The following is a 25,948-nucleotide window of genomic DNA, read 5'->3' on the forward strand; positions in this document are numbered from 1 at the left end:
TATTGAATTTTAAATATATTTTTAAAATAATTTTAAACAATCTAAACACTAGCAATATGTTTACGCAGAGAAAACTTTAAATAATAACCAATTGTATATTCATAAGATCAACTTAGTTATTTATTTTTGTACTGGCACTGGTGCATAAAGTGTATTATATAGCATGGCAATATGACATATGAATAAAATTAGCTTACCTTACCTAAAGTTACCAATGTGATGCGACCGGCAAGGTGCTCCCACACATATTTCTAGCATGTAATTCGCCATTTCGGTGGAAAGGTGTGGATGTCGGTTGACTTATATATGACCATATGTGCCCCAAGACCATATTAGTCAGCAGGGGTGGCAATGCTGGGGTGGAAATCTGTGATCGACCTCAGGTAAAAGACCCCGCAATTATTTCTTTAGTTAGGTAGTATGCGAAATAATATCAATTAGATATTGCAACAATGTATAACATATTTTCCAGAAAAAATCGCCTTATATTTTTTTCCAAAAAAATGCTATTTAAAATTACATTGAGTTTTAGCAGAATATTCCAGATTTTCGAGATTTTCGAGATTCCAAAATGAGTCTGCTTCTAAATTGGCCTAAAGTTGTAAAAAATATAAATATATTCAGCATTGAATTTCATTATCATTCATTCTATTAAAATACTAATTGAATGAATGACACATATGTAGCACGTAAATGATTAAAATTATCGTTATATAGCGTATTCTTATTAGTCATTCATAAAAGATCCAATCAGTCATTCAAATGAATAAAATAGTAATTGTAAATAAAAAAAAATACAAAACATATAGGACGCTAATTACGTTATTATGACAGTCCATTGTTCCTTATTGTTGTAATTTGAATGAACGATATAATATACCGGTCAATCATTTTAAGGAAACATTGTTATTGCAATATATGACGCCACACAAATATAACATCACGTCGTACGTCATACAATGGCGTAATCTTACATACGAAGTTAGAGTTGAAGTAAAAGTAAACCTGGTATGTAATTATGACGTCATAGTTTTAGTAAAAGACGTCGTATTACATACGACGTCTGAACTGCAGTAAAAGGCGTACGTCAACACATGACGTCAGAGTTGCAATAAAAGACGTACATCGACACATGACGTCAGAGTTGCAGTAGAAGACGTACGTCGACACATGACGTCAGAGTTGCAGTAGATAACGTAAGACGTCACGAAGGCGCCGTCAGACGTCGCTAAGGTCGGGGCTGACAAGCGGTGTGGACTGGAAGCCGCGGCTGCACAGCTGAGTAACTTGAGCTGGGGTCTTGCCTCGGGTCTCGGGGAAGTACATTCTGGGAAAAAAATATAAAAAATTCACTGTCTGTCTTTTTTGTTTACTTTTTATACGAATTAAAAAAGACATTCACATTGCCGATCTATCTATTCATGGATAAATAAGTTTAACATATAGTCACGATATAGATAATTCAAGAACACATAACTGAAAAGATTACACATTATTATTCCATAATTTTTTCTATTTTTTAATTCGTCTAAATCGCAGGAGTGACATAGACATTTTAAGTAGTTTTTTTAAATAATTATGTAGTAATAGATTTTTGTTTTAGTAATAATTCATTAGGAAAAAGTTAATGTACTGTGTAAAAGTTGTTCCTCTAATGATGTTCCTCTATTGTTATTTCAAATTATACGTTATTTTTACCAAAGCTTTATATAATGACTCACTTTTGAAAAACAAAGAGCCCGGCGGTGACGACAGAGAAGAGCAGGAAGGAGTATGGGCCGATAGCGTCGCGGACACTCGGGAACGTCATGCCGACCAGGAAGTTACCGCCCCAGTTGGCCAGCGAGCCCCACGCCATGCCCGCAGGACGGGGGCCCACTTCGAATATTTCTGGAACCATAAAAAATATAATGAGTATAACTTGTGTCAATAATGTATCGAGGTTTGTTTTGTGTTGATGGCCATGGGCGACAGTGACTGGTTTCCATTAGGTAGCCCGTCTTATCGTTAGGTTAGGTTAAACATATACGCTACCACATTATTGTGAACGAATAAGGGCCGTGTAAAAATACTGTTATTTTTAATTATACTTTTATTAAAACAAGATATAATTTTATTATAAAACATTGACCATAAAAGAAGACTGAAATGTAAGGTTTAATTAGATAGGTGTCACAAAATATTGTTTATCTAAAGTTGACCACACAACTTTTTGTAACTACCTTTGAGACCATATTTAAATGTTTTATATTTATAAAAGTACCACAAGAAATTGTACCTCGATATAATATGATAAATGTGACTTACCCGAAGCAATGAAGTAAGGTATCGGACCGAGACCGAACCCGTACACGAGAACGTACGCCAGCACCGCCACCATGCACACGTTCGGCATCCATGACACTGCGTCCTGAAATAAAAATTAGCATAGAATAAATAATTGACGAACAATTGGCCAAGTGCGAGTGGAACTCGGTCGGCGAGGGATTCCGTACTAGCAAATTTTCATTTAAAAATATTTTTTGTTTTAAGTTTTTGTTATAATAGCGGTAAAAGAAGTGAATTCATTCTGAGAACTGTCTATCTATTACGGTTAAATATATATAGCGAAAATCGTCGAAAAATAGCGGCTTCTTGTATGGCAACATCCATTTATTTTTATATTTTTTGTTAGAGCGGCCACCAACATTGATAAAACATAGCGCCACATATCTCTTGAATCACTTCATCAATCAAATGTTTAATTATAAAAATCTTCCTCCGAGTTAAGACTTGTAAGTTAGTTTTAGTTTAAAGTTTGTATGAGATTGTAGCTGTTCTCCACACACGTAAACCTAGTATTGAAAGTATTTCGTGTTCGTAGTTACTATGGACACATACATAGACGAATAGACAAACACTCAACACCAGAAAAACACCTAAATTCATCATATAAATATCTGTCTGGTCAGGGATCGAACCCGGTACCCTCTATTTGATAATACTACCCTACCCTAACCGTACTACCTTACTACCCTACCCTACCTTAACCATACTATATACCTAGTATCCTACCTTACCCTACCTTACTATGGTAGACATAATAATAATACTTATAAAAGCCGTAGCGCCACTCACAATAAACCTCATACACGCCGCTAACACCGCGAGTATGAGCGCAGCGACGAGCGCGGAGCCCAGCAGCAGCGGGCGGCGGCCGCAGCGCGGCAGCAGCTGCAGCATCAGCAGCGCCGTGCACACGTTGACCGCGCCGCACGCGATCGTCGCGTACTGAGACTGCAGCTCCGACAGGCCCGCCTGCTTGAATATCGTGTGCGAGTAGTAGAATACCTGCGGACGGATTGAAATGACATTGGTAACGTTGACGAATTTGAACGAATCGAATTTCTCCCCACTCGACGCCGCCGCCGCCCGGCTCTCCTCGCGCAACAACTCTATATCCTCGATAGGAATGTTTGGAAATCATTCATTCAGCCGCGAACCATAGATCGAATCAGCAACTCACAGTATCAACTCCGCTGATATGCTGTCCAACCTGCGCATCTTCACGAAACTCCATGTCCTCGGTAACGATGACATGGAACTCAAAAGTCATTCATTCAAAAATGAACAACATGCCGAACCGTTCATTCACAACTCACCGCATTAATCCCGTTGATCTATTGCCCGACTAGCGCCCTTTCATGCAACACTATATCCTTGATAACGATGGGCAAGAATCATTCATTCAAGAACGAACGATAGACCAAATCAGAAACTCACCGCGTTAATCCCGCTGGTCTGCTGCCCAGCCTGCATGGAGCACACCAGCAGCAGTGGTAGAGTCAGCCGACGGTCACGCACCACCCTCCACATGCTCCAGATCTCGCCACTCGACGCCGCCGCCGCTCGGCTCTCCTCGCGCAAGAACTCTATGTCCTCCGTGAGAACGCTTGATGATACACCGCGTAAGCGGCTTAACTCTGTCAATTAAAAACAAAAATGACTGTTGATAAATGTAGCCTATGGCATTCTTACATTTTAAACGAATCCAACGACACCTCTTTGTTATTCGTCAAGCTCTTTATGCGGCAGGGCGTACCAAAGAATGAAATAAACATAAGTTATATACCATACAAATACTTTTTAAAATATTATAAAATGAGGTATTTTAAGTAAACCTAATAGAGCTAGAGTTGAATAGAAGTAATATCTTATTGTGCAATTTCATTTATTACCAAAATAATTTTTAGCTATTTTATCTTAATAAATTTAACCATTCATATTCTGTTGAAAATGTCAACCTATGCACGTATGTTTAGTAAAGGGAGATCTCCCGCTGCGTTAGGTGATAATACCCGGAGAGGGGCTGTGTTCAAACAGTGTTAGTTAGGAACTTGTATAATTATGTGCAAGATATTGAGAAAACTTCGATAGCGTGATTCAGCAGCATCATGTCGGAAGTCTCCACATAAGTACGTTCAATGTGTGTAGTGAAAAGTGAAGAAAATGAGAAGTTCTTAATTTTTATACATATGACTTTTAAACGTACCTCTTAAGGCAGCAGTCTCATTCCGCTTTACAACAAACAAGTACTTGGGGCTCTCCGGTAAAATAAATAAAACTGGTAAAGTTATTATGACTGGTAACGCGAAAGCTGCTAGCAGGTAGGGCCAATCGTCCGGATGCCCTGAAATAGACAACAAAATAATTAATATCAAGAAGGCTTTTCAAAAAACTCCTCTGTAAAACAATTTTCAAAATAGAGAACCATTATAAAACAAAAACCGTTTTAAACGGTTTAAAATTAGATCTTGTTACTCCCAAAATTTAGACGAATTTAATGAAACCTCATAATAAATAAATATTTAAATCCTCAAGCCGTTTAGGCTATATGGCGTGCCAAAAAATAAGACTTGCGCTCAAATAACATTACGCTCCGCTGTCGGGTAAAACTATTTTTTCTTATTATATTACCCCCCTTAATTGTAGATACTTACTGGGCTGCAGAGCCGTACAAAGTTATGGTCCGCGCCAAACTTCTAGTCCGCTCTGAAGTTGTTGCGCGCAGATTTAGTTAGCATATACTCCGTAACGTAAGGGCACACTAACGCAATTATGTACTCGTGGGCAAGAACGGGCAGCGGAGGGTGCCGGAAGGTCCTCGCGCTTTTTTCATCCCACTAATGCTATTGCGACGCGACTACTTTCTATATTCTGAGCGGACTAGCAGTTTAGCGTTTACATACATGCATACATCTAAAACCATTACCGTCCAGACGGGTAAAGTATACCTTAATAAAATATGAACTCACCCAATAAGGAATCCAACCCCATAACCTGGCCGACGAGTACCCCCACGTTGACCCCCATGGGGCACGCGACCCCCATCGCCCCGGTCAGAGCCAAGGGGGACAACTCCGTCAGGTACATAGGCACAATGCTCGTCGTCAGACCTGGGGATAAAAAAATAGATTTCTATATATTATTTAAATTCTATAATTTATTTAAAAAAAGAACAAAAAGTATGTTATAGTTTGTCATGTATCTTCATATTTATGGTTAGCTTTTAAAAAGGATGAATCGATTTGATTTTTTTTTTTGTAACAAAGTGACTTATTTTAAAGAGTTTTTAGTTATTATTTGAAGGAAATCTGTTTGTGTGACTGAAGATAATTTTTTTCTTTTTCTATATTTGGAGTCAGTTTTTATTTATTTTCATTTAAGGTTAATATGCGCTTCGTCGTCGTCGTATAAACACTCTTACGTATATACGCCCTTGACAACATTTTTTGTTAGAACCCTCAGGCATGCAGGTTTCCTCATGAAGTTTTCCTTCGTCGTTTAAGCAAATAATAATTAATTTCTAATATGAATGTTTTGTGATACGTTGGTAGGTAGATAGATTGGTTGGTAGGTTCAACTTATATAGATATTTAGAGCATTTACCACCAGAAAGACCAACGAGCAACCGCCCCAAGATGAGCATCTCCACGGAGTTAGCGGGGCGGCTGAGCCGGAAGAACAGAGCGCCGGCCAGCGATAATAAATTCGTCAATACTGTTGCCCACTTCCTATAAACATGCAAATAGTATATGTAATAAAACATTATACTTAGAAAAATAGTATAAATTTACGTGGAATTTTACTAATACAGACACACACAGACACAGACATAAAAATTAGGCGACTCCTGTTTTTATCGTATTTTTTGTCTTCATATTTTGACTTTTCTCATGTATTACCAACATAGTAATATCGTGATACTAATATTAAAATTAGAATTATTTACGAACATTTATTTGAAAAAATAACATAAAATGTTTTTTTTTTTTGTGTCAAACAGTCCTGCGACAGTAAATTTCTTTCATATAATTTTAAAAAATCAGACGTGCCTGGATCCCTGACTCACCGATCGAGATCCAAGTTTCAACAAAACGACTATCACTGCTTAGCTCATTTACTATTTCTGTAATACAAAAATACAAGATATTATCACAATTTTGACCCAATACCTGCCAATCTTGTCCGCGAGTACGGAGCCCATCACGGAGCCGGCACACCCGCCCACGATGAAGATGGACACCACGAACGACCAGAGCACGTTCATGCTGGCCTCATCCAGGGGCATGTCGTATCTGGATATGAAGCTCTCGTTGCAGAACTTCTTTATCACCTGCGAAATAAGGTAAGGGACAGGTAAGTAGACAACGAGCACGTAGTCCACCTGTAGCTACTGCCCGCCCAGGGAAACGTGTGAACAAACCCCGATAAGATTTCCTATTGAAGTTGGCAACAGATGCGTTGCTACCCTTGAGAAATTAATTGTAAAGCCTCAGATAAGTATGTCTTCCTTCAAACCAGAATCCAACAGAGCTTAACAATGCTCTTATTAGGGAGAAATATGTGTGGCGATGGTGCCGCCCGAGTCAAACCACAGAGGGTTATATACTTGTATTAGTAGGTACATATAGGGTTCGATAGGATTTCCTACAAAATTACACATTTCCATGGATGATTGTGACCATTTTAACATAAGGTGGAAATAATGCTCCCCTGATTCTTCTGCTCAAAATGTATCTCAATCGTTATTAAAAAATAATTCTAACTATCTTCCCTATTGATCGGAAAAAAATACATTTAATGTTAATAAACATTTTAAACAATATATAGTCTGCGGCGTGGTGAGTCCCTAAGAGAACTGTTTCCCACTATTAATATATTGACGGTGCATAGTCAATACATTTATGAAAATATTATGTATGTAAGAAAACACACTGATATGTTTGAAAAAAATAGTAACCACCATAACTTTAATACCAGAAATAGAAATAAATTAGCAATTCCTAAACATAGATTATGTAAGGTGGCTAGATCTTTCGTGGGCAACTGTATTCGCTACTACAATAAAATACCCGACCACATTTTGAATCTCACAGAAAAAAAGTTTAAACATGTCGTTAAACTAACGCTATGTAAAAAAGCGTACTATAAAGTAAGTGATTATTTGACTGACAAAACGGTGTGGTCTGAATTAGCTCCAGCTCCACATGTACCATTACGTTAAGTTAACATTGTCAAAAACATTTTTTTTTTTTAAAAGATGTGTGTTATGGAGTTTCTTTCGCCGCTTCTTCTCCATAACGAAACACCTTTTGAAGTGGTGGTAGTTGCTTTGACATTCAAAAAGTGATCTGTAAAGAACCTATTTTGAATAAAAAATTTTGATTTGATTTGATTAGGTGCTAAAACATCATAAGCAAATCCACTGAATCCAAGTATTAGTTGAAGTATTGGTACTTAATTGTGGTTAATCACATGATAAGTCAACCTTAAAACTGGGTCGCGTTTAGTAATACAAACACTGATTACCTTAAATAAGTACGTCTTAGGACACAAAGGCGCATTGTTTTAAAATGATTTGCAATTCGAGTTAGGAAAGACAGAAATAAAATGTCTTTTATTTTTTACTTTGGAGCAAATTCCGAAATTGTTCCCACCGAGCACGGCTTTTTAGTCACTCGGATAACCAAGACATTTATTTATTTATGCACACAAAAATACAATACAAAAGAGAGCTTATATCTAAAATTTAGTGCAAAGGCACTGCTTATTACTAAAGAAATTTCTTCCAGCAGACCTGAGATTGGAGAATGGTTAACTGATGGTAGTACAGCGTGCACTTTAAAATAATATATAACATGAATAATATTATAATACATAAACATAAATATATATTAATATATACAAATAATGTAATATATATATATAAATAAATGTAATACTTAGATACATAATATTTCTAATACTCATACTGTTAAGGACAGGTAGTGATTTTTTTAACATTTTAGTAATCAGAAGCCTATTTATTATACGAGTAATTTATTTAATCTCGGGGACCGAATTATGACGTGGAAATCCCGATTTAAACAAGTTGAAATGATTTTTTTCGTGTATTTTAAACCTCATCACAATCGGTTCAACCGTTAAGATCATGAGACCTATTCTAAACTTCTCTGCGTAGATCCTAACTTAACCAAACCTAAACTCCTGTGCGAATTAAAAAAATATGACAGAAGAACATTTCAGGCAGTAATAAAATATGATAGGCAATTTTTTAATCAACGATCACATAAAAAAGCCGCCCTCACCTCAGCCGGGGTGTTGACGACTCCGATGTTGTAGCCGACGGGCAGAGAGGAGCCGATGGTGGTGACCACACCGGCGAGAACTAAGTAGAAGGACCATCCTGATCGGTACTCGTGTGTGCGCGTCAATTGCTGATGCTCGTTCGCTATCTGCAACAAGTGAGAAATCGCTAAGCAAAAAGATTTTAAAAACTTGCTAAGTCTTGAGCCCTTGTGCAAGAATACTGCAATGCAGTCGCGATACATATGCGATGCAGTCACTAAGTATGTAAAATGTAGCATCGAATTAGGTGTTTGATCTTATTCAGTACTACTAGTACCTTAATGTTATAATATAACACATGAGAGGCCTCATATAATATGGCGGAATTCCTATATAAAAACAAAAAAAAACTCATGCTATGGATAATTTTGCATACATTATTTATATTACATATTATATTGCATTTACCGCTTAATTAAAATTCTTTCGAATTGTTTTTAATTTTCACCAATATAATGTTGTTAGAAAAATTGAAAATGGATGGACGGAATTAGTAATTTATCGATATGAATATCTACGTTCTAATAAGTACACGATACCACGTATAATATACCTATAATGTAAGCACTAAGATAAAGTATTAAAAGATAAAAAACTTACAACAGACTTAACGGCAGCCTTCCAAAATTCCATCCCGCTACTATCCAAAGCCAAGAAAGCCAAGAATGTATATAAGAACTTAAATTAAAACTTCGTCGAGCAGAGCGTAACCACTGCTGTGAACAGATCTGCGACGAAGGGTAGCACAGAAGAGAAGAAGAAGATGACCCAGAACCAGTCGCAGGACCACCCGTCCAGCATGAAGTACGTGAACACTATGGCCGCGGACCCATGGGCTCCAATAGCTGATATGCAGTTAAGGGCCCAATTAAGGGCAATAAAATCAATGCACAGAAAAGATTTCCTAATAAGGCCCTTGGTTAATCTAGTGGTGAGTGACATCTAAATTAAAATTCTATTGAACTTGTAATACGTCCGTTATTTAACATACATACTCGTACTAATGAATATTTAAATAAAATTATTATTTTACATACTAGTAGGTTCATGCTAAGAGTGTGGTTAGTTCAATACATACTATTCGATTGTAGTAAGTTTTTAACGGTAGGTATAACTCGTAAACTTCCTCTCACTTTTTACTTCTTACATTCCTTAGGAGACCTGCATATTATTGACAACAAACATCACATAAGTAAGCCATTTCTATAATAAGAATAAGCAACTGTTATTTAAAGGGTGCAGAGAAACTGACAGAAATTAAAATTAACTAATTATTTAAATATTCAAAAGAGGCCTGCTTTTGGCCGTTTAACATTATTCTGACTTTGATCATACAAATGGCCCTTCGGTTGAATAACTTGACGCTAACTTAGAAAATGTATAATATTTATATATAAAAATCATCTCATTATTTTACTATTTAGCAAACCTTGGGAAATATAGTGAAACGTATTGAAAGTCCTTTTTTACTGGTGCCGAACTAAAAGAGTTGGTCGTTGCTCTCTATTAAAGTAAACTAATACAATTACTGATATCATAAACGGACTACCCCTTTGCTGGTTGCAATCGTTTTCAATAATGAAGTTGTCAAATACATTTTATGATACCCATTCCCATAAAAATAAGGTTTTGTGAATAAATAAGCAATCCCCGTAAATGTTAATGATTAAAACCTTTATCTTTTAGTATAAATTTTATAAACGGTTTAAACTTCCAATATAGCAGATTGGAAGGAAAATCTTATGGTATTATGTTAAGTTTTTTTACTAGTATTTAGTCTACGGGTTCTACTACGTATTTAGAACGGTAAAAATCCCACATAACCCCATTAAAAAGATACATTTATTAATTACCGCGCAGCCTAACTAAAATTATAAATGCAAATGTGAGTTTGTTTGTTATATACTTTCGCGGCATAACTTTAAAATAGATTGTCATGAAATTTTGTACCTACGTTGTCGGGAGTCCAACAAAAGAAATAAGGTATATTTTATCCCTAAAAAGAAAATTGGTCGCTATGCACAGATAAAAACCCCTGACCGCTAGCGACGTCGCGGGTAAAAACTAATATTTACATAAAATAATAATACGTGGATCTTATATCCAATGTCACTTAAATTGGGGATTCTATATGACTCAAACATTTGATAAGCCATCAGCTAAATGTATGATAAGTTTACTCTTAAATTAGGCCTCTGTTTCAAGTTTATCTGAGTTATAATTAGCTGTATCAGTTTTTAGCGCGATAAAGTTTTATGCAAACTTAACAAGGTCGACTTGTGTTTATGAATGAGTTTACAGTATTACAAATAAAATAATGTGTTAATACCTTGTTTATTGTGGATAGAATACATTGATTAACTTCTGAAAGTCTGAGATGCGTGTATAGGATTCGAACCCAGGAACTCGTATAGTATTTAGAACATTATATTTTTAGTTTATATTTAAGTCTAGCGAGAAGGCATAGGGGCTACCAGGTAGAAATCAGAAACCGTTGATAATTTCTGCACACTAGAACTTTAAATTTCGATCATTGGTAGGTTAAACTTGGATAGATGGAATATTAATAATGGGCTTATAAACTATGTTTATTGATGTTTATTTACTTACGGAGACATTCAAGGGCTTATGCAAACACAGTTGTTAAGATTAGCAGCATGAAGTGTTAATAAAGGATACAGATGAGCGATACGGTTGGGGAGAACATGGTTAGTCCGAGGATGAAGGTGGTCAGCTCAACCACTATGAGCACTACGGACGCCGTGAGGCCCGCCACCAACCTGCAATCACACCGTCTGTTAGTTAACTGATCTTTGGCAGGATGACTCTGTATACTATACGGCAGGATGAGAGACTATTGCAGTGGTCATCATAATATAAATGATTGTCTGGGCAGGATGTAAAGTGGTCTAATAGCGGTGGTCATAATAATATAATATAACATAAGTTCCCGCCATTTGTCCCTGTACCCACAACATGGACCATGTTTATTTTAAAAAAATCCGTTAAAATCGACTCCGCAGATATTATCAATGAAAATTTTAAAAAATCTAATCAACATTTTGCACTTATATTGGATAATGTAAATTAGATTTTAGCATTATTAATAATGGCATTTGATGTATCACAGACAAGTCCTATGTATATGACTTATATGTTTAAGTAAAAACGTCTACTCAATTGCTCAAAACCAATTAATCGAGGATGAAAATGGGAACACGACCTGTGTGACATCCGATTTAAATTAGTTTTAAAATTAGGTAACTACCCTATTAAGCTATTACGTATATCTGTCTATCTGTCTGTCTGTCCATTTGTGTAAGACAAATTTTCATGACGTCAAATCTCAAAACTTGTCAACATAATAATGTCTTAAGCGCTTTCAGGCATTTTAAGTATAACTTGAAAATAAAAAAAAACTAAGCAAAAAATCAAAGAGTTATTTTATAATTTAAGAAACGTGTAGTTTATTATTTTTTATATTTTTTGTAATAACAAAACGAAAGCAACAAAATTAACCCTATTACAATTCTGAATGTGTAATTAGAGTTTTCATTGAGTAAAACAAATTTTGTTTGGTAAATAGTTTTATAGTAAATTTTCGCTTTTATATATATAGATGACACACACACCGAATGCGAGAGTACCGCTCACACTTGGCCGGTTTTTAATCAACTATCCATATAGAATTGTTGATGTCATAGATACGTCTATATAGATAGCACTGGAAAAGTATACGCAAAAATGAATTGGTTTTTTTATTGACGTGTGCGTGAAAGACGCACGCCGACGTCGTGTATCTACGCATCTGTCAATACGTGTGTGCGTGATATTTGTTTACACACTAACGGAGGTAAAAACGGTACCCACTTGTTTTAGTACTAGGGTAGTTTAATTTCATTTACCAATCTATCTTCCTAGCAAGACGTACTTGATGAATTAACACGTAAATAAATTACTTTATCATCGGCAACTTCATATTTTTTATGAAAACAAAATACTCGATCGGTTAGAAATACATATGGTACGCTCAAAATTTAGGCGAAGCCAACGACACTTCATATTATAGTAAAATCTGTCAAGCTGTTTGGGCTGAAGGGCGTGTCGAAGAATGACACATAGGTACGTAAATACGCTCAAAAAACATTACCCTACGCCGTCGGACACTAAGGGATTGTCCCACCTGAGCGGTGGCAGATGGATTTCCTCTCATAATAAGGAGGATTTAGGAGTAATTTAGACCATTATGATGGGCAAATATAGATTGGCAGACATCACGTAATATGTGAAGTCATGTGACTTCATGACCGACATATGATTTTTGGTAGTTTTGTGCGTATTACAAATCAATGATTACCTGCTTTAACAATTCATAGATTGATTTCTAATACGTATAAATCTACCGATCACCATACCGATCTGACGCGCAGTGGGTCCCGGGTTCGATCCCCGGCCAGACAAATATTTAAATGATGAATTTAGGTGTCTGTTTCTGGGTCTGGGTGTTTGTATATTTGTCTATGTGTGTGTCCATGGCACCCACGGTACAGAGAATCCTAGTGTGGGGCTGTGAGTGTAGAAAGCGTATATATTTATAAACCCTAGACCTCAACACGAGATTCCGAAATTCATACCACTACGCTATAACTGTTAATGACTGCAGTTTCTTACATAATATATTACACGTTATATAATTCTATTAAACCTATTTCTACAAAGAACGTATTATTTTATCACATCACGTACATACCTACCTAATATATTCAAATGCTTAATTGTATTTGTAAATTAGTCATGCGCAGAAGACGCATTTACTTTATTTGCTAAATAACCTGTCACAAGTCATTTAATTAATTCACCTTATTTTACTAACTGCTTTTAAAAAACTTAACTGTCATATTTGTGCTCCAGTTACCAAAAAAAATACGAAAACATTTTAATTTGCCGAATGGCAAGAGTACAACTTTCTAGTTTTCTAGACAACATGAAGAATATTCTAGTAATTATTAGATGTTCTTTACATACTCAAAAAAAAACTTTGCGAAATGCTGAGCGGTTATTGCACCAGTCCGGTCTGATACCTGAAGGATTGTCGGTTCGATCCCCGGCCAGCCAGATAACTGAATGATTAACTCAGTTTTCAACTATAAGTTCAGTGTTTTGTCATTATATTCGTCCTCATGTGTGGATGACAACAATATGGCATAAGTATTAGGATATGAGAGTAAAAAGGGTTTATTTCATCATGGTTATGGATAAGTGGTTTCTAACAGTAACTCCCAATCCTAGTACAATTTCTTCACATCTCTTGATAATAAAATTATATGCAAAATATTTGTGTCTCAGTAGCCAATATTATTTAAGAATATGAGGTCCACCTATTAAACTAGGGTAAAGGATTTAAAACCTTATTAATCCCGTTGCTCAAGAACTTCTCTGACTCTCTCTAGGTACGGAAGGAAACAGTAACGACAATGAAACTTATAGGTTACGACCAATAACTTTACTATTTTAAACACACATGCGCAATATATTATTATCAGGGATGAAGGTGGTAGAACCCTTTGTGCTTCGACTCCGGCGGCACCACCGCCACACCTATTTCTACCTTTTTTTTTTTTTTTTTTTTTGGTTACGAGGGGGAAACCTTCAAAAGGTACCCTGTGCCGTGGGAGCGGCACGGGGTTATGTGGGATTCTTACCGCACTAAAACCCCCCCGGTGGCCGTCCTCTGCGCTGCGTAGAGGACTCCGGGATCTCCAGAGGAACGCAACCGGAGTCCTCTTAGCGCGTTGCCCCATCGGGCTCCTCCCAGGTGAGCGTGACGCTCGCCACACCGTCTGGTGTGCACAACGGTATGCGACCACACATACCGCCGTCCTTCCCGGGGTCGCTGTCCGGGCGGTTCGAGCTCCCACTCTTACGACCCGCAACCCCGGAAGCTCCTTTTAGTCGCCTCTTACGACAGGCAGGAGATACCGTAGCCCTATTCTGGTCCCGGAACTACAGGGACCACACCTATTTCTACCTAATAACAGCAGTGTTAGGCGCTGCTGTGTTCCGGTTTGAAAGGTGTGGTAAGGGAGACAGACTTTTCCGAGGCGTTCCAGCTTAGTCCTCAGGGGTAGCGGCGCATCTGTGGCCGACCTCAGGTAGGAATACCTAATCCAATCAATCTGGGGTTGATTACAGATGTCCATGGGCGGCAGTAGCCACTTACCATCAGGTGGACTGCATGCTCGTCTGCTACTCTTATATTATAAAAAAAAAGAAAATCAACTATCGACTAAAATCGCGATCAAGGAAGTAATAAAATCCGTTTTAGCTAAGGTGACAACATCTACCAAATTCTAGTCATAAAGATATTTAAAAATATTTGATCTAGATTGCAAATTATGAGGTGAACAGAAAAGGATGTTATAAATGTTACAAGGTCTATATTTTTTATTAACAAGTCCATATAGATGCAAATTACTTGTAATCTTTATCAATATTTCTAGCTTGGGAAGATCATCATATAGTATGTTTTTCATGCGACTCCGCCCGCAAGGAAAATATTGTTAATTGCACTAGTACAAAAGCTGAATTTAATATGTACCCTCCTTTTTACTTCCAATGTACAAACATACAATACTAAGATTATGTATCCGTATGACTATCTAGAGATTGAGTTATCTGCGATTATCCATAATCTCAAAGACTGTAATAAATTGAGATTTACAATCTTATTGTGATTTCAATGTATCATAGGGTTGTCGATATAAAACAAACATTATACATAATATACAATTGCGATCTCATAGATATAAAAAAATGTGAGCCGTCACGGGACGCCTGGCAGATGTGAAACATCGACATTATTTTGTAAAAGTAATATGCAGAAAAGAACATATTGTGATAGGAACTAAATATGTCATAATGATAAAATAAAATATTACGATTTTTTTCCAGATAACGATTACTATTTATTGAATTCGATTGCGCATGGCGACGCGTCGCCACACCGTACACACTACTGCATATATATACCATCGTATAGCGTGGCGACGCGTCGCCACGTTTTAAATGTAAGTATGTATGGAAAAACTTATATCGTTACAATTATATTTTACACGTCATTTATTTTTTTTGTAAAAAATCAATTGATTTCCTTCAATTTCCCTTCAATTAAAACGTAATTTCCAATATAAAAAGTCAACTTAATAAAATAATTGAAAATGATAGGTGAAATAAACAGACAACTTGAAATAACGCTGCGCGATGTAGAGTCTGAAAACACGTCAGAAGAAAAATCTATATTCGGAACAAAAAAAAAACGCCTACAAACACAATACTGTATAGCTTTGGAAAGTTCGTTTGTTTTCGTGGCCAAAGTTTCCACTGTTCGCTAAGTCGTGTAATAAAGTTTTAGGTACAGACTCACTCAGGCGTTGGCATATGTTTCAATGACAATTGACAGTTATATTCAAAGTAGTTTTAAATATTATAATAATGAAAATATATTAATTTCATGTTAAATTATATGTTTTATATTGACGTGCGTAAGTTTAAATAAAATCATTGTACTAATTAACAGCTGAAAACTTCATACCCACTATTTTAAATAAAATATGTACATATCTATTTCACAAGTATGTATATTAAATTAAATAGATAATGTTTCAATTTTGCACGCTAAAATTGCTTTCTACTACTACTGGAAGCATCTTTTCAAAATAATCAACTTTGCACTTTATTTATTTTAATGTTTGGTTAAAATTATTTTACTGGGTGCAAAAGAATATAAACAAAATATATAATAATCGTGACTAACCGCAGTAAAATTCTATACCATGACAGAAAATATTATTATAGCTATATATATATATAATTTAACATAAATCAACTAATCATACCTGATAATTAGATAAATAAATACATGAGTTTTATTAATACCTTAACCACAACACAGATTATATGTATATAATAAACACTAACATACATATACAAGACACAAAGTAATTTATTAATTAAACTCACTCAGATAATAAAAATGGAATTGTAAGTTGACGTTAAAAATTTATTTTCTGCAGCAAAAGTTAAATAGGTTCCGGGGCTCAGTAAAAATCGAGCGAATCAAAATAAAAAAACAACCAATTGCGAATTAAAATTAAAGTAACCCAATAGCGAATTAAAATAACCAAATTCATTCAATATCAAATCGACATCTAAATAATTAAATCACATTCAATAATCACCCACAGAAATCGGACCGCAAACCTGCAAATTCCACTCATCATCTTCGCGATACCAAAAACCAAACTCAACCACATACCTGCTTCGTCTTCTCATTTTCGTTAACCATCTTACAATCCACACGTAATATCAAATCACTGTTTCCACCGACTTATAAATAAACGATCCAGTGCGTACCGCGCGAGCGAATGACGGGAGCGGGTCGCCAAAGCGCATATTAATACGAGAAACGGCTATTGCCCGTCTACACAAGCTGTAGACCGCGCTTTCGCTCGTAAGTGCACGGTCGGATCTATACAGTTATATACACACAGACATGTAAATATCGATAAAGAAAATTGCAGTTTGTTTCTAGTTTCAAAATATATATTCCCAACGCTCACATGTACGTTAATCACGAACAGGGTTTCACGCAAACGGAACCGCATGAAAAATTTTGTCTATACTAATATTATAAAGAGGAAAACTTTGTTTGTTTGATTGATTGTAGTGAATAGGCTCAAGAACGACTGGACCGATTTTAAAAATTCTTTTACAATTCGAAAGCTACATTATCCACGAGTAACGTAGGCTATATTTTATATGAAATATATTTGATAAATAGATTTTGAGGCGGTACTAAATTTGCCGGGTCAGCTAGTTAGTTCTATGCCGCGACCGCATGCTTCGCATTTGCAGCAAATTTCAAACCTCTATAAATTTGTGGCTTGATCAAAATCTATCCTCAAAACTGAATCAAACGCTCTATCCTCATCTTTAAATTTGTAAAGGTTTGGCAAGCGTGCGGACGAAGCATTGCAGATTTTTCTTTCTCTCACTAGCTAGTTCGATACGAGGTAATTCAAGCAGGTGTTCATGAATATTTGGAACCAATTTCACATAAACATAAAAGTACTCCTACTTAAAATCAACCACACATGTTTATCGCCTCTACTAATCTAGAGTTTGCAAAATGTGTATTTCTTAAGTATAAATACGTAATAGTAATAATACGGTCCGTAATCCGTAACTACGTTTAGTACACGTTGTAAGATTGTGGCAATTAAGAAATTCATATTTTCCTGCCTATTAAACTCGATCAAATATAAAATTATAACCTTCTAATTCTACTACACTAATATAATGAATCATTGAAGTATTGTCAGTCTGCAGTTAATCTGGTTTTAAGTAAAACTTTTTAATGTTTAAATTAAAACTTTTGCACCATACGTCACTAATCAGTAAGTAATTTACACGAAAATTTTATAGTTCTTATCGACGAGTAAGTTTGCATTATTTTAGTAAGACAGCATTAATTATTTATTATTGTCTTTATGAAGCAGACATAGATGTCGATGGTACCTCTGGAGTCATACTACGAGTAGCTCTACCATTTTCGAATATGTTTTGCAAATTGAACAATATATAATTTTGCTAATTCAAAATAATGGACTTGAACAATTTATACGTTGATATTTATATATAGCTGCACCAATATGACAATAATCCATAAATTAAGGTGATAAGACTGAAGGTAAAACCATCGTCTTCAATCTAGTCTTAAGTCCAATAAAGATAGAAATAAATAAGGAAAATTTTCTGTAGCGTTTATACTTAAACCTCACAAGTAATATGTTTGATTCAGAGTTAAGAGTGGTACCTGAAAGACTTATTCAGAGGGCTTTGTGACAGACTGTGTGACATATTATGTAGTTCCCTTTATCTATTCGAAATTACGTATAAGGAAGACCAGTAGAAAAAAAATATCGTTAGAAGCGAATAATAACGATTTACTTAATTCGTTAGGTATTTAATTATTTGTGGGCCCATCAAGTGTAGTAAAATATTGTTACTACAGTAAGTAAAAGATAAGTTTTATATCTTCCTTCAATATCACAGATGTCACTAGATCAATGTCACTAGAGCCTCGTAAACACTTGTGACACGCACACACACACAAAATATATCACAAGTAAGTAATAGGATAGTTAATTAATCACAACGCTAATAGGTAAGTAGGTATAATAAAATTTGCATTTTAAGACAATCTACTTACCTTGAACTTTATTCTCTACTTGTAGGTACAGTATGAAGATTTTCACTCGTACACATATTTTCATTAATAAGCATTCAGTTTACATATGTCTGTGTTTGCAAAACATTAATAGTGGTCGATGTATCGACTTAAATTTCAAACGCAATGTTGCATTTCTATATAAAAGTGTGTTTATACACTCTTTATCGCGAAATTCACACGGGAAATTGATCAGACTGAGTTACAGGTAAGCGCGGTTAGTTAGTGTAAATATATTTGTAAAAAATAGGTTAAATTCCGTACTTCGCTCGAGGCCGTTGACCCCATAAATACTGCGATTGCTGGCTGAAAATCGCCCGGCACTTGATTTCGTAGCGGGCCGTAAACTTGATTTGCTGCAATTGCAAGAGACCGCCTCACGTGTCACGCGACGCGCTCTCCTAGAGTTGCTAGACTAGAGCGAGTGCAGTACACGAGTGTCGAGTGTACAATGCACTTCGGCGGACAGTAACAACACCTCATGTTTTGTAAACCGTTGCTCGCCTGGCCACGCATAACTGGATTAAACTGGATTAGGTATAGGCAAGTCGCAAATGAAGGTAAGCATAAGGTAAACAGTCTTTGTGCACCGTGCAGTTTGTACAGATGTAAAAATTGTTTTGCATACTGTACTCGAATTCACACTATTGAATTTACAAATAATTAAATAATAGATGTGATGACAGCAGATAAATGTGTGAAATTAGGAATGGTAACCAGGGCTACCATTCATCTTGATTAACACGCATATCTTAGGGCACGGAAGATATAGGGAATAGGTAGGGTTTTGTGTCCAGGGAAAACCGAATTAATTGACTGATAAACGTTCAAGTACCGGGAAGCACACGATTTCACCCTATACCTACCTGTATAGTATAGCTAGTCTGGTATAGAAGTTTTCATATGCTATTGCTAAATAAGATAATGGCAACCCTAAAATAAAGCCATCCTCAAAAAATCCAATATGACAAGGCACATTCAATTAAATTATCTTATCACTTTTACACAAAGCTTGTTTACCTTTATCAGCCTTTCTAGTGTTTTATTATTTTTATCTGACCTATTTCTTTAAATACACACTAAATACTTTCAATTAAAATAATACAACCTTCAAGGAACGTTGTTATCATAATATTTAGGTTGGACAAATATTTCGAGCCAAAAACAAATTTCAAATAAAGTTATTTATGTGTGTGCTAAATTTAAAAATATATATCATTGTATAATCATATTTGTAAAAACCTTACATTATTGCTTTTTATACCCAAATTTGCATATGAATCTAATAATTGAAGATCGTGGTTATTGGTAACCAGCGTCGTAGAGAAGGGCTTGCCAGACGGGCGGTTGCCAACTTTCAAGGGGTCGCATTTTGCCGACCCACGTAAGAAAAGATAATAATGTGATATTTGGTATAATGAAAGTAAGCAAACAAAAACGTGAAGATTTTCTAACTTTGTTACTAAAGATTTTGTTTTAATTACTATATCTCTTCCTAATAAGTAGCGGTACTCATTATAGCTATGGCACTTTTGACACTGTAAGAGCGTTTTCAGATTATCCGATCCGATATCGGTGTCGGACGACGATAGCCGACATCCGATAGCCGACACCATGTGCTATTTTCACATATTTCCGACAAAATCGTTCCGATACGGCCATTTGCTCGATAGCTTAGTGCGGACAGGTCATCATGGCAGACTATAATAGAAAACTTTATTTGCTGTATCTCTTATATTTGAGACGCAAAAAAAGATCTGTTCACAGACAGTATTGGATACATCCTATTGTGGAAGCTAGATATTCAGAGGGAGCATTTTACACTCTTTTTAGCAAGCTACAACACGCACCTAGAAAGATTTTTAATTACTTTCGTATGAGTCCACATTCAATGATTTGCTAATTCATCTCACAAACAGTATCAAGAAACAAGACACACATTTTCGAATGGCATCGGGCTCTACGCACACAGAGACAATTTAGATACACGTAGAGCACACATACAAACATTATCGCCCGACGGCTCACGGGCGTCCGATAGTGTCGCCAGCATATCGCTGTCGGCTCCGATATCCGATATCGGAACGGACAATGTGAAAGGCAGGTACATGTTTCATACATTTTACTTACCCCGATATCGTATCGGCGTCCGATACCGATATCGGATCGGATAATGTGAAAACGCTCTAAGATTAATGTCAACAATTTATAAACTTCTGCTAAATTTTACAGCCTATTGTTTTAGAATAATAAGCCGATTATTTTTGACAATGTACAAAATTATTATTGCGCGTATTTTTCTTTCTTTGTAGAAGCTAATGATAAATTAACAAATTAATTACACGTACGTACCTAGACTATTTTTTTTTTGAAAAATTCATATGGTACTAATAGTGAGTAATGCATAGTCATATTGAATGATTATTAGAACTCCTTTGTTTAAAAAATTGTAGTATGTACCTATTAATCTGAATATTATTACAAAATGATCAATACTTTACGTAAAAAAACGACCGATGAGGAAACTTTCATACAGACAATTTTGTCAAAGGTGTTTAAAATATACATTTCGATAAATAAAAGATTTGGGATTTCGATGAAACACCTCTACACACATTTACAATTACACGAGGCATTCCAAAATAGCTCTCACGGATTAACGCTCCAATAACTAATCCTATTTGTAATCCAATTAGTAGCAGGTAGCAGCGACTATTTACTATCAGGTGGACTGCATGCTCGGTCGCTCCTTCACCTAATATTTATTTCATGTTTCACGTTAAATATCAGAATATTAATAAGTTAGGCTTCTGTAGTAAACATTGTAAATGCGTATCCGTTAAACATGCGGGTACAGATAAACATACTTCCCGTTTAGCACGCATAATAATAAACATACTGTGTCAACACATTTTCGACAATCGTCGCTTCGCTCTTATCCAACTTACGTCCTTTATTAATAGACACTTCTACACGACAGATATTGTCAAATTATAGGTAAATTTTGATAGGCAAAATATTGGATAAATTGATTATTAACAAGGGAGTAAAACAACAGCCTATAAACATCTGTAATCAGTTCCATATTGACCAGCGGTTCCACCTGAAGCTGATCATAGATGCGGTGCTACTCGCGAGGACAAATATGGTCGCCTCATAAGTCAACCAGCATCCACATCTTTGCAGGCCTAGAAATAGGTGTGGCGGTGGTACCTCGCCAGACGAACCATACTGGCTCTACCTTCCAACTTACATACTTTAAGTCACACCACGATATGGAGGGAACGGAATGCACTATTAAATTTTCCTTACATAAATCTGTTATAAGAACAAGGCAGCAATCAAAGGTGGTAGAACCCTTTGTGGTTCGACTCCGGCGGCACCACCGCCACACCTATTTCTGCCTAATAACATCAGTGTTAAGCGCTGCCGTGTTCCGTTTTGAAGGGTGTGGTAAGACATACTTTTCCGAGGCATTCCAGCTTAGTCCTCAGGGGTAGCAGCGCATCTGTGGCCGACCTCAGGTAGGTATATCTAATCCTATCTGGGGGTGATTACAGATGTCCATGGGCGGCAGTAGCCACTTACCATCAGGTGGACTGCATGCTCGTCTGCTACTCCTATATTATATTATATAAAAAAAAATTTAAAAAAATCGATTTTACCGTGAACAAAATCGCAATATGTTACGCTGATAGCATAATTAAAACGTCATATATTATAGCTAACACTTTTATATGGGCAAACATGAGCAATAATACCTAGATACAGGCTAATAATTAATCAGGACCAACTAGTTGTTTGACTAACTATTATCTAGCTCTATATGAGAACTTACACCATCATTCTCTTTGTTGCAATGCATATGGAACATGTGTTATCTATGCTATTGTAAAACAATAATTCAGCTTCATTACTGTAAATAAGAATCTGACGACATAAAGTAGTGCCGTTAAGTTATATTCATGTAAAGGGAATTAATAGGTGCGAGTAAATAAATTGCTACAATTAGATAAGTTAGGTTATACGACATACCACATTGTTAGGTGTAAGAGCGTTTAGATCTAGGGCCTAGGCTAGAGTAATATTTTGAAACTTCAGGGAAATAGGGTTTCCAGGGCTCAAATTATAGCTTTTTAATTTAGTATAAATATGGCCAATGAGAATTTTGTTTTAAAGGCGTTTGCCCAAACAGAATATAATGTATTGATGCTTGCGAAGGTCAGAATTCACTTCGAAACAATAATAATTTCCGGTTTAAACTTTAAACTATACTTAAATCGAACTTTATATGTGGATGCCATATAAAGTCCGATTTAAGTATATCTTGACGAATAATCTCTCGTTTTCCAGTAAAGTAAATGCTATAAACAGATTGGAGACTACAAATAACGTTTAGTATTTTCACATGAACATATTTACAAACCTAACTCATTTTATATAGTTCAAAGCGATTATTACTTTGAGTTCATCTTACTGCTCTCCTAAAATATATTTATTTGTATTTAGTGGTATGAATTCCGGCTTTTCACGCTAATGCTCCGTGTTTTGAATGCTAAAGGCACACGTCTCACTTTCCAAAGTTATTTTACGTAAATAACTTCGTAATTAATTATTTCTAACTTTGACAAAATTTGACAAAACCTACATGGCGAAAGTTCTCCAAAGAAAAGTACTCAAAGACTCAAAGGTGTGTGATTTGCGAGAATTTTACCCATCTCCACCTAGCAATACTATACCTTTTTTTTTCTTCTCGAGGGGGAAACCTTCAAAAGGTACCCGACGACGTGGGAGCGACGCCGGGTTATGTAGGATTTTTACCGCACTAAAACCCCCCCGGTGGCCGTCCTCAACGCTTGTTGGAGAACTCCGGGATCTCCGACGGAACACAACCGGAGCCCTCCAAGCGCGATGCCCCGATCGCGCTCTACTCTGGGGGAGCAGTTTTTGCTCGTCCCACACCATGTAGTGTTTACGACGGTATGCGATCACACATACCGCCGTCCTTCCCGGGGTCGCTTGCTGGACGGTTCGAGCTCCCACTCTTACCGCCTGCAACCCCGGAAGCCCCCTTTTAGTCGCCTTCTACGACAGGCAGTGGATACCGTAGCCCTATTCTAGTCCCGGAACTACAGGGACAAGCAATACTATACCTAGCAAGACTATAGTCTGAACCTCACTTTGTGAAGAGAAGGCTCGTGCATAGTACTCCAAGAATAGTGAACTCGCGAATGAGCGCATTTTCGCCATTCTTTGCCAGTTTTGTGCCAAACTTGTGAATAAAACAAGCGACATTGTAACTGGTCATGAGAGAGGCAGGTAACGGCAGGGCATTCGGACGTATCCGGTCATTAGCCAGCTGCCAGACACATTAAAAATAAGTGTAGCGCCCTAGAACCTTAAATTTAGGGTTGATTCGAGCAATGGATCGATCGCCCGATTTGTCAGAGCGACAGATCGATCGTGCGACTGCATCGTGCAGTGGATCGACCGCTCGTTGACAACGCGACACTGTCTCGACCACCACATTGGGTGGCGCGCTGGATCGCCCGATATATTTACGACGGATCCGATGGATTGGGTGACGCAAAAAACCGGTGCCAAAATCACCTGGTGCACCTGGTGTGTTACTCCCGAATTGAAACGAAATCTGCTCCTAACATTTATTTGAACAAATATTAAATAGTTTTACCATGATTTTTCGACGAAGATTTGGACTATACAAATATAATTTATTATTTAGAAAACCATATTTTTTCGGTCCAATAGGCACTAAATAGGCACATTCGCAATCGTAACACCTTCAATACTCTATCATTTGTTTTGAAACACCTGTATGAAAATTATGTTCTGATAGAGTAAATAATAAAGAAATAATTACTTCATTAAAATCCAATTATCATTATTGAATAATTGTGAATAAAACTTAGCTTTTTTATTCATGCAAAGGCAATTACCATAAAAATGTTTTAATAACAGCCTCTCAAAGGCCTTCATTTCCAATTACAATACTTATGTTTAGAGGAAGTATATCCATTTAGCAAGTTATGAGTAATGCTAAGTAAACACCTAATTTAAGTGTGCCATTGTTACAAAATTATTGTTACATGTGTGCATTGAATAAATAGTGGAATATTTACATGTGTTTGGAGAATATACATAATACACTCTTAATTATGAATAATGTGGTACAATTCTGCAATTCGTATGCAAACAAAGAAAATAATAGTAAGTGATAACAAGGCATTATAAGTGGATTATCTTGTACACGAGAGATTATTACATAAGTCTTGAGCTGCATTCATAAATCATTTTTATAAGGGTTTATAAGGCTATGTTAGCACGGTGTCGCGATGAGGTCGAAATTTAGCGAAATAATTATTCTTTACACGTAATTTTAAAAAGGAAAGTATCCTCGAAGACTGACTGACTGATGTATGGATATTGATAAAAATAGCTTCTATTTGTTTTACATTTACGTGTACCTACCGCAAAATAAGGTAAATACATCACGTATCATTACAAAAGATATAAAACAAAGAGGACGTTATGACGACTTAACATTAAATTCTTAACTATAAAAACATGAATATAAATTTGAATAAAAATGGAATTCTTGACAGAGGTCGTCAAGGTCGACCATAATAATCTTAATATATAAAAATAATACATACTTACCGGCTGTGATATATCTGGAAGAGACTGTCGTGGTGTTGGCTTGGCAAACAATGTCGCACGCTCTGCTTCGTCTCCCATAGTAAAGTTATTAGCACACACAAATGCCCCAGGAGTGTGAGGAATCGGGCTGGTATCAGTGTGTCGGCTCCTCTCATACCGCTCTCAAAAAGCTGCTATGCGTATAAAAATTAGCAGCCTCGCGCTCACATTCGTACTCCAATCAATTTTCTTGTCAACGTTGTCAACACTGTCAATGTCACAGATAACGTCAACGTCAATGCCAGACAACTCAAATTCTAACATCCGATTGGC

The 25,948-nt window shown here is 36.3% G+C and overlaps 1 protein-coding gene across 4 annotated transcripts; it reads right to left on the minus strand.

Moving 5' to 3' along the window:
- Positions 1-551: 551 nt before the first annotated feature.
- On the minus strand, positions 552-25,891 carry LOC140753145 (solute carrier family 2, facilitated glucose transporter member 1). 4 transcript variants are annotated; one of them, XM_073087565.1, is made up of 13 exons: positions 25,637-25,891; positions 11,350-11,450; positions 9,271-9,515; positions 8,631-8,777; positions 6,495-6,655; positions 5,929-6,053; positions 5,295-5,435; positions 4,532-4,669; positions 3,763-3,962; positions 3,118-3,330; positions 2,308-2,410; positions 1,722-1,890; positions 552-1,327 (listed from the first exon to the last, which is right to left on the minus strand). In XM_073087565.1, exons 3-13 carry the CDS (start codon positions 9,301-9,303, stop codon positions 1,219-1,221), a joined length of 1,539 nt encoding a protein of 512 aa, XP_072943666.1. In that variant the 5' UTR covers positions 9,304-9,515; positions 11,350-11,450; positions 25,637-25,891; the 3' UTR covers positions 552-1,218. The 4 variants fall into 4 exon arrangements, with proteins under 4 accessions (XP_072943666.1, XP_072943667.1, XP_072943665.1 ...); XM_073087566.1 differs by lacking the exon at positions 25,637-25,891 and adding an exon at positions 16,985-17,086; XM_073087564.1 differs by lacking the exons at positions 9,271-9,515; positions 11,350-11,450 and having other exon boundaries at positions 25,637-25,890.
- Between the last annotated feature and the right edge of the window lie 57 nt (positions 25,892-25,948).

The sequence above is a fragment of the Epargyreus clarus genome, unplaced genomic scaffold (assembly GCF_041222505.1).
Source record: "Epargyreus clarus isolate Ecla_fem2 unplaced genomic scaffold, WU_Ecla_fem_2.2 ptg000026l, whole genome shotgun sequence".
In the NCBI taxonomy this organism is placed as follows: Eukaryota; Metazoa; Arthropoda; class Insecta; order Lepidoptera; family Hesperiidae; genus Epargyreus; species Epargyreus clarus.

Coding starts and splice junctions, on each gene's coding strand:
- LOC140753145 (XM_073087564.1), bottom strand. CDS start 25,714: ATGGGAGACGAAGCAGAGCGTGCGACATTGTTTGCCAAGCCAACACCA. Junction 5,436..5,928: donor GCTCGTTGGTCTTTCTGGTG/GTAAATGCTCTA, acceptor TTTTATCCCCAG/GTCTGACGACGAGCATTGTG. Junction 3,331..3,762: donor AGACCAGCGGGATTAACGCG/GTGAGTTTCTGA, acceptor ATCCGTCCGCAG/GTATTCTACTACTCGCACAC.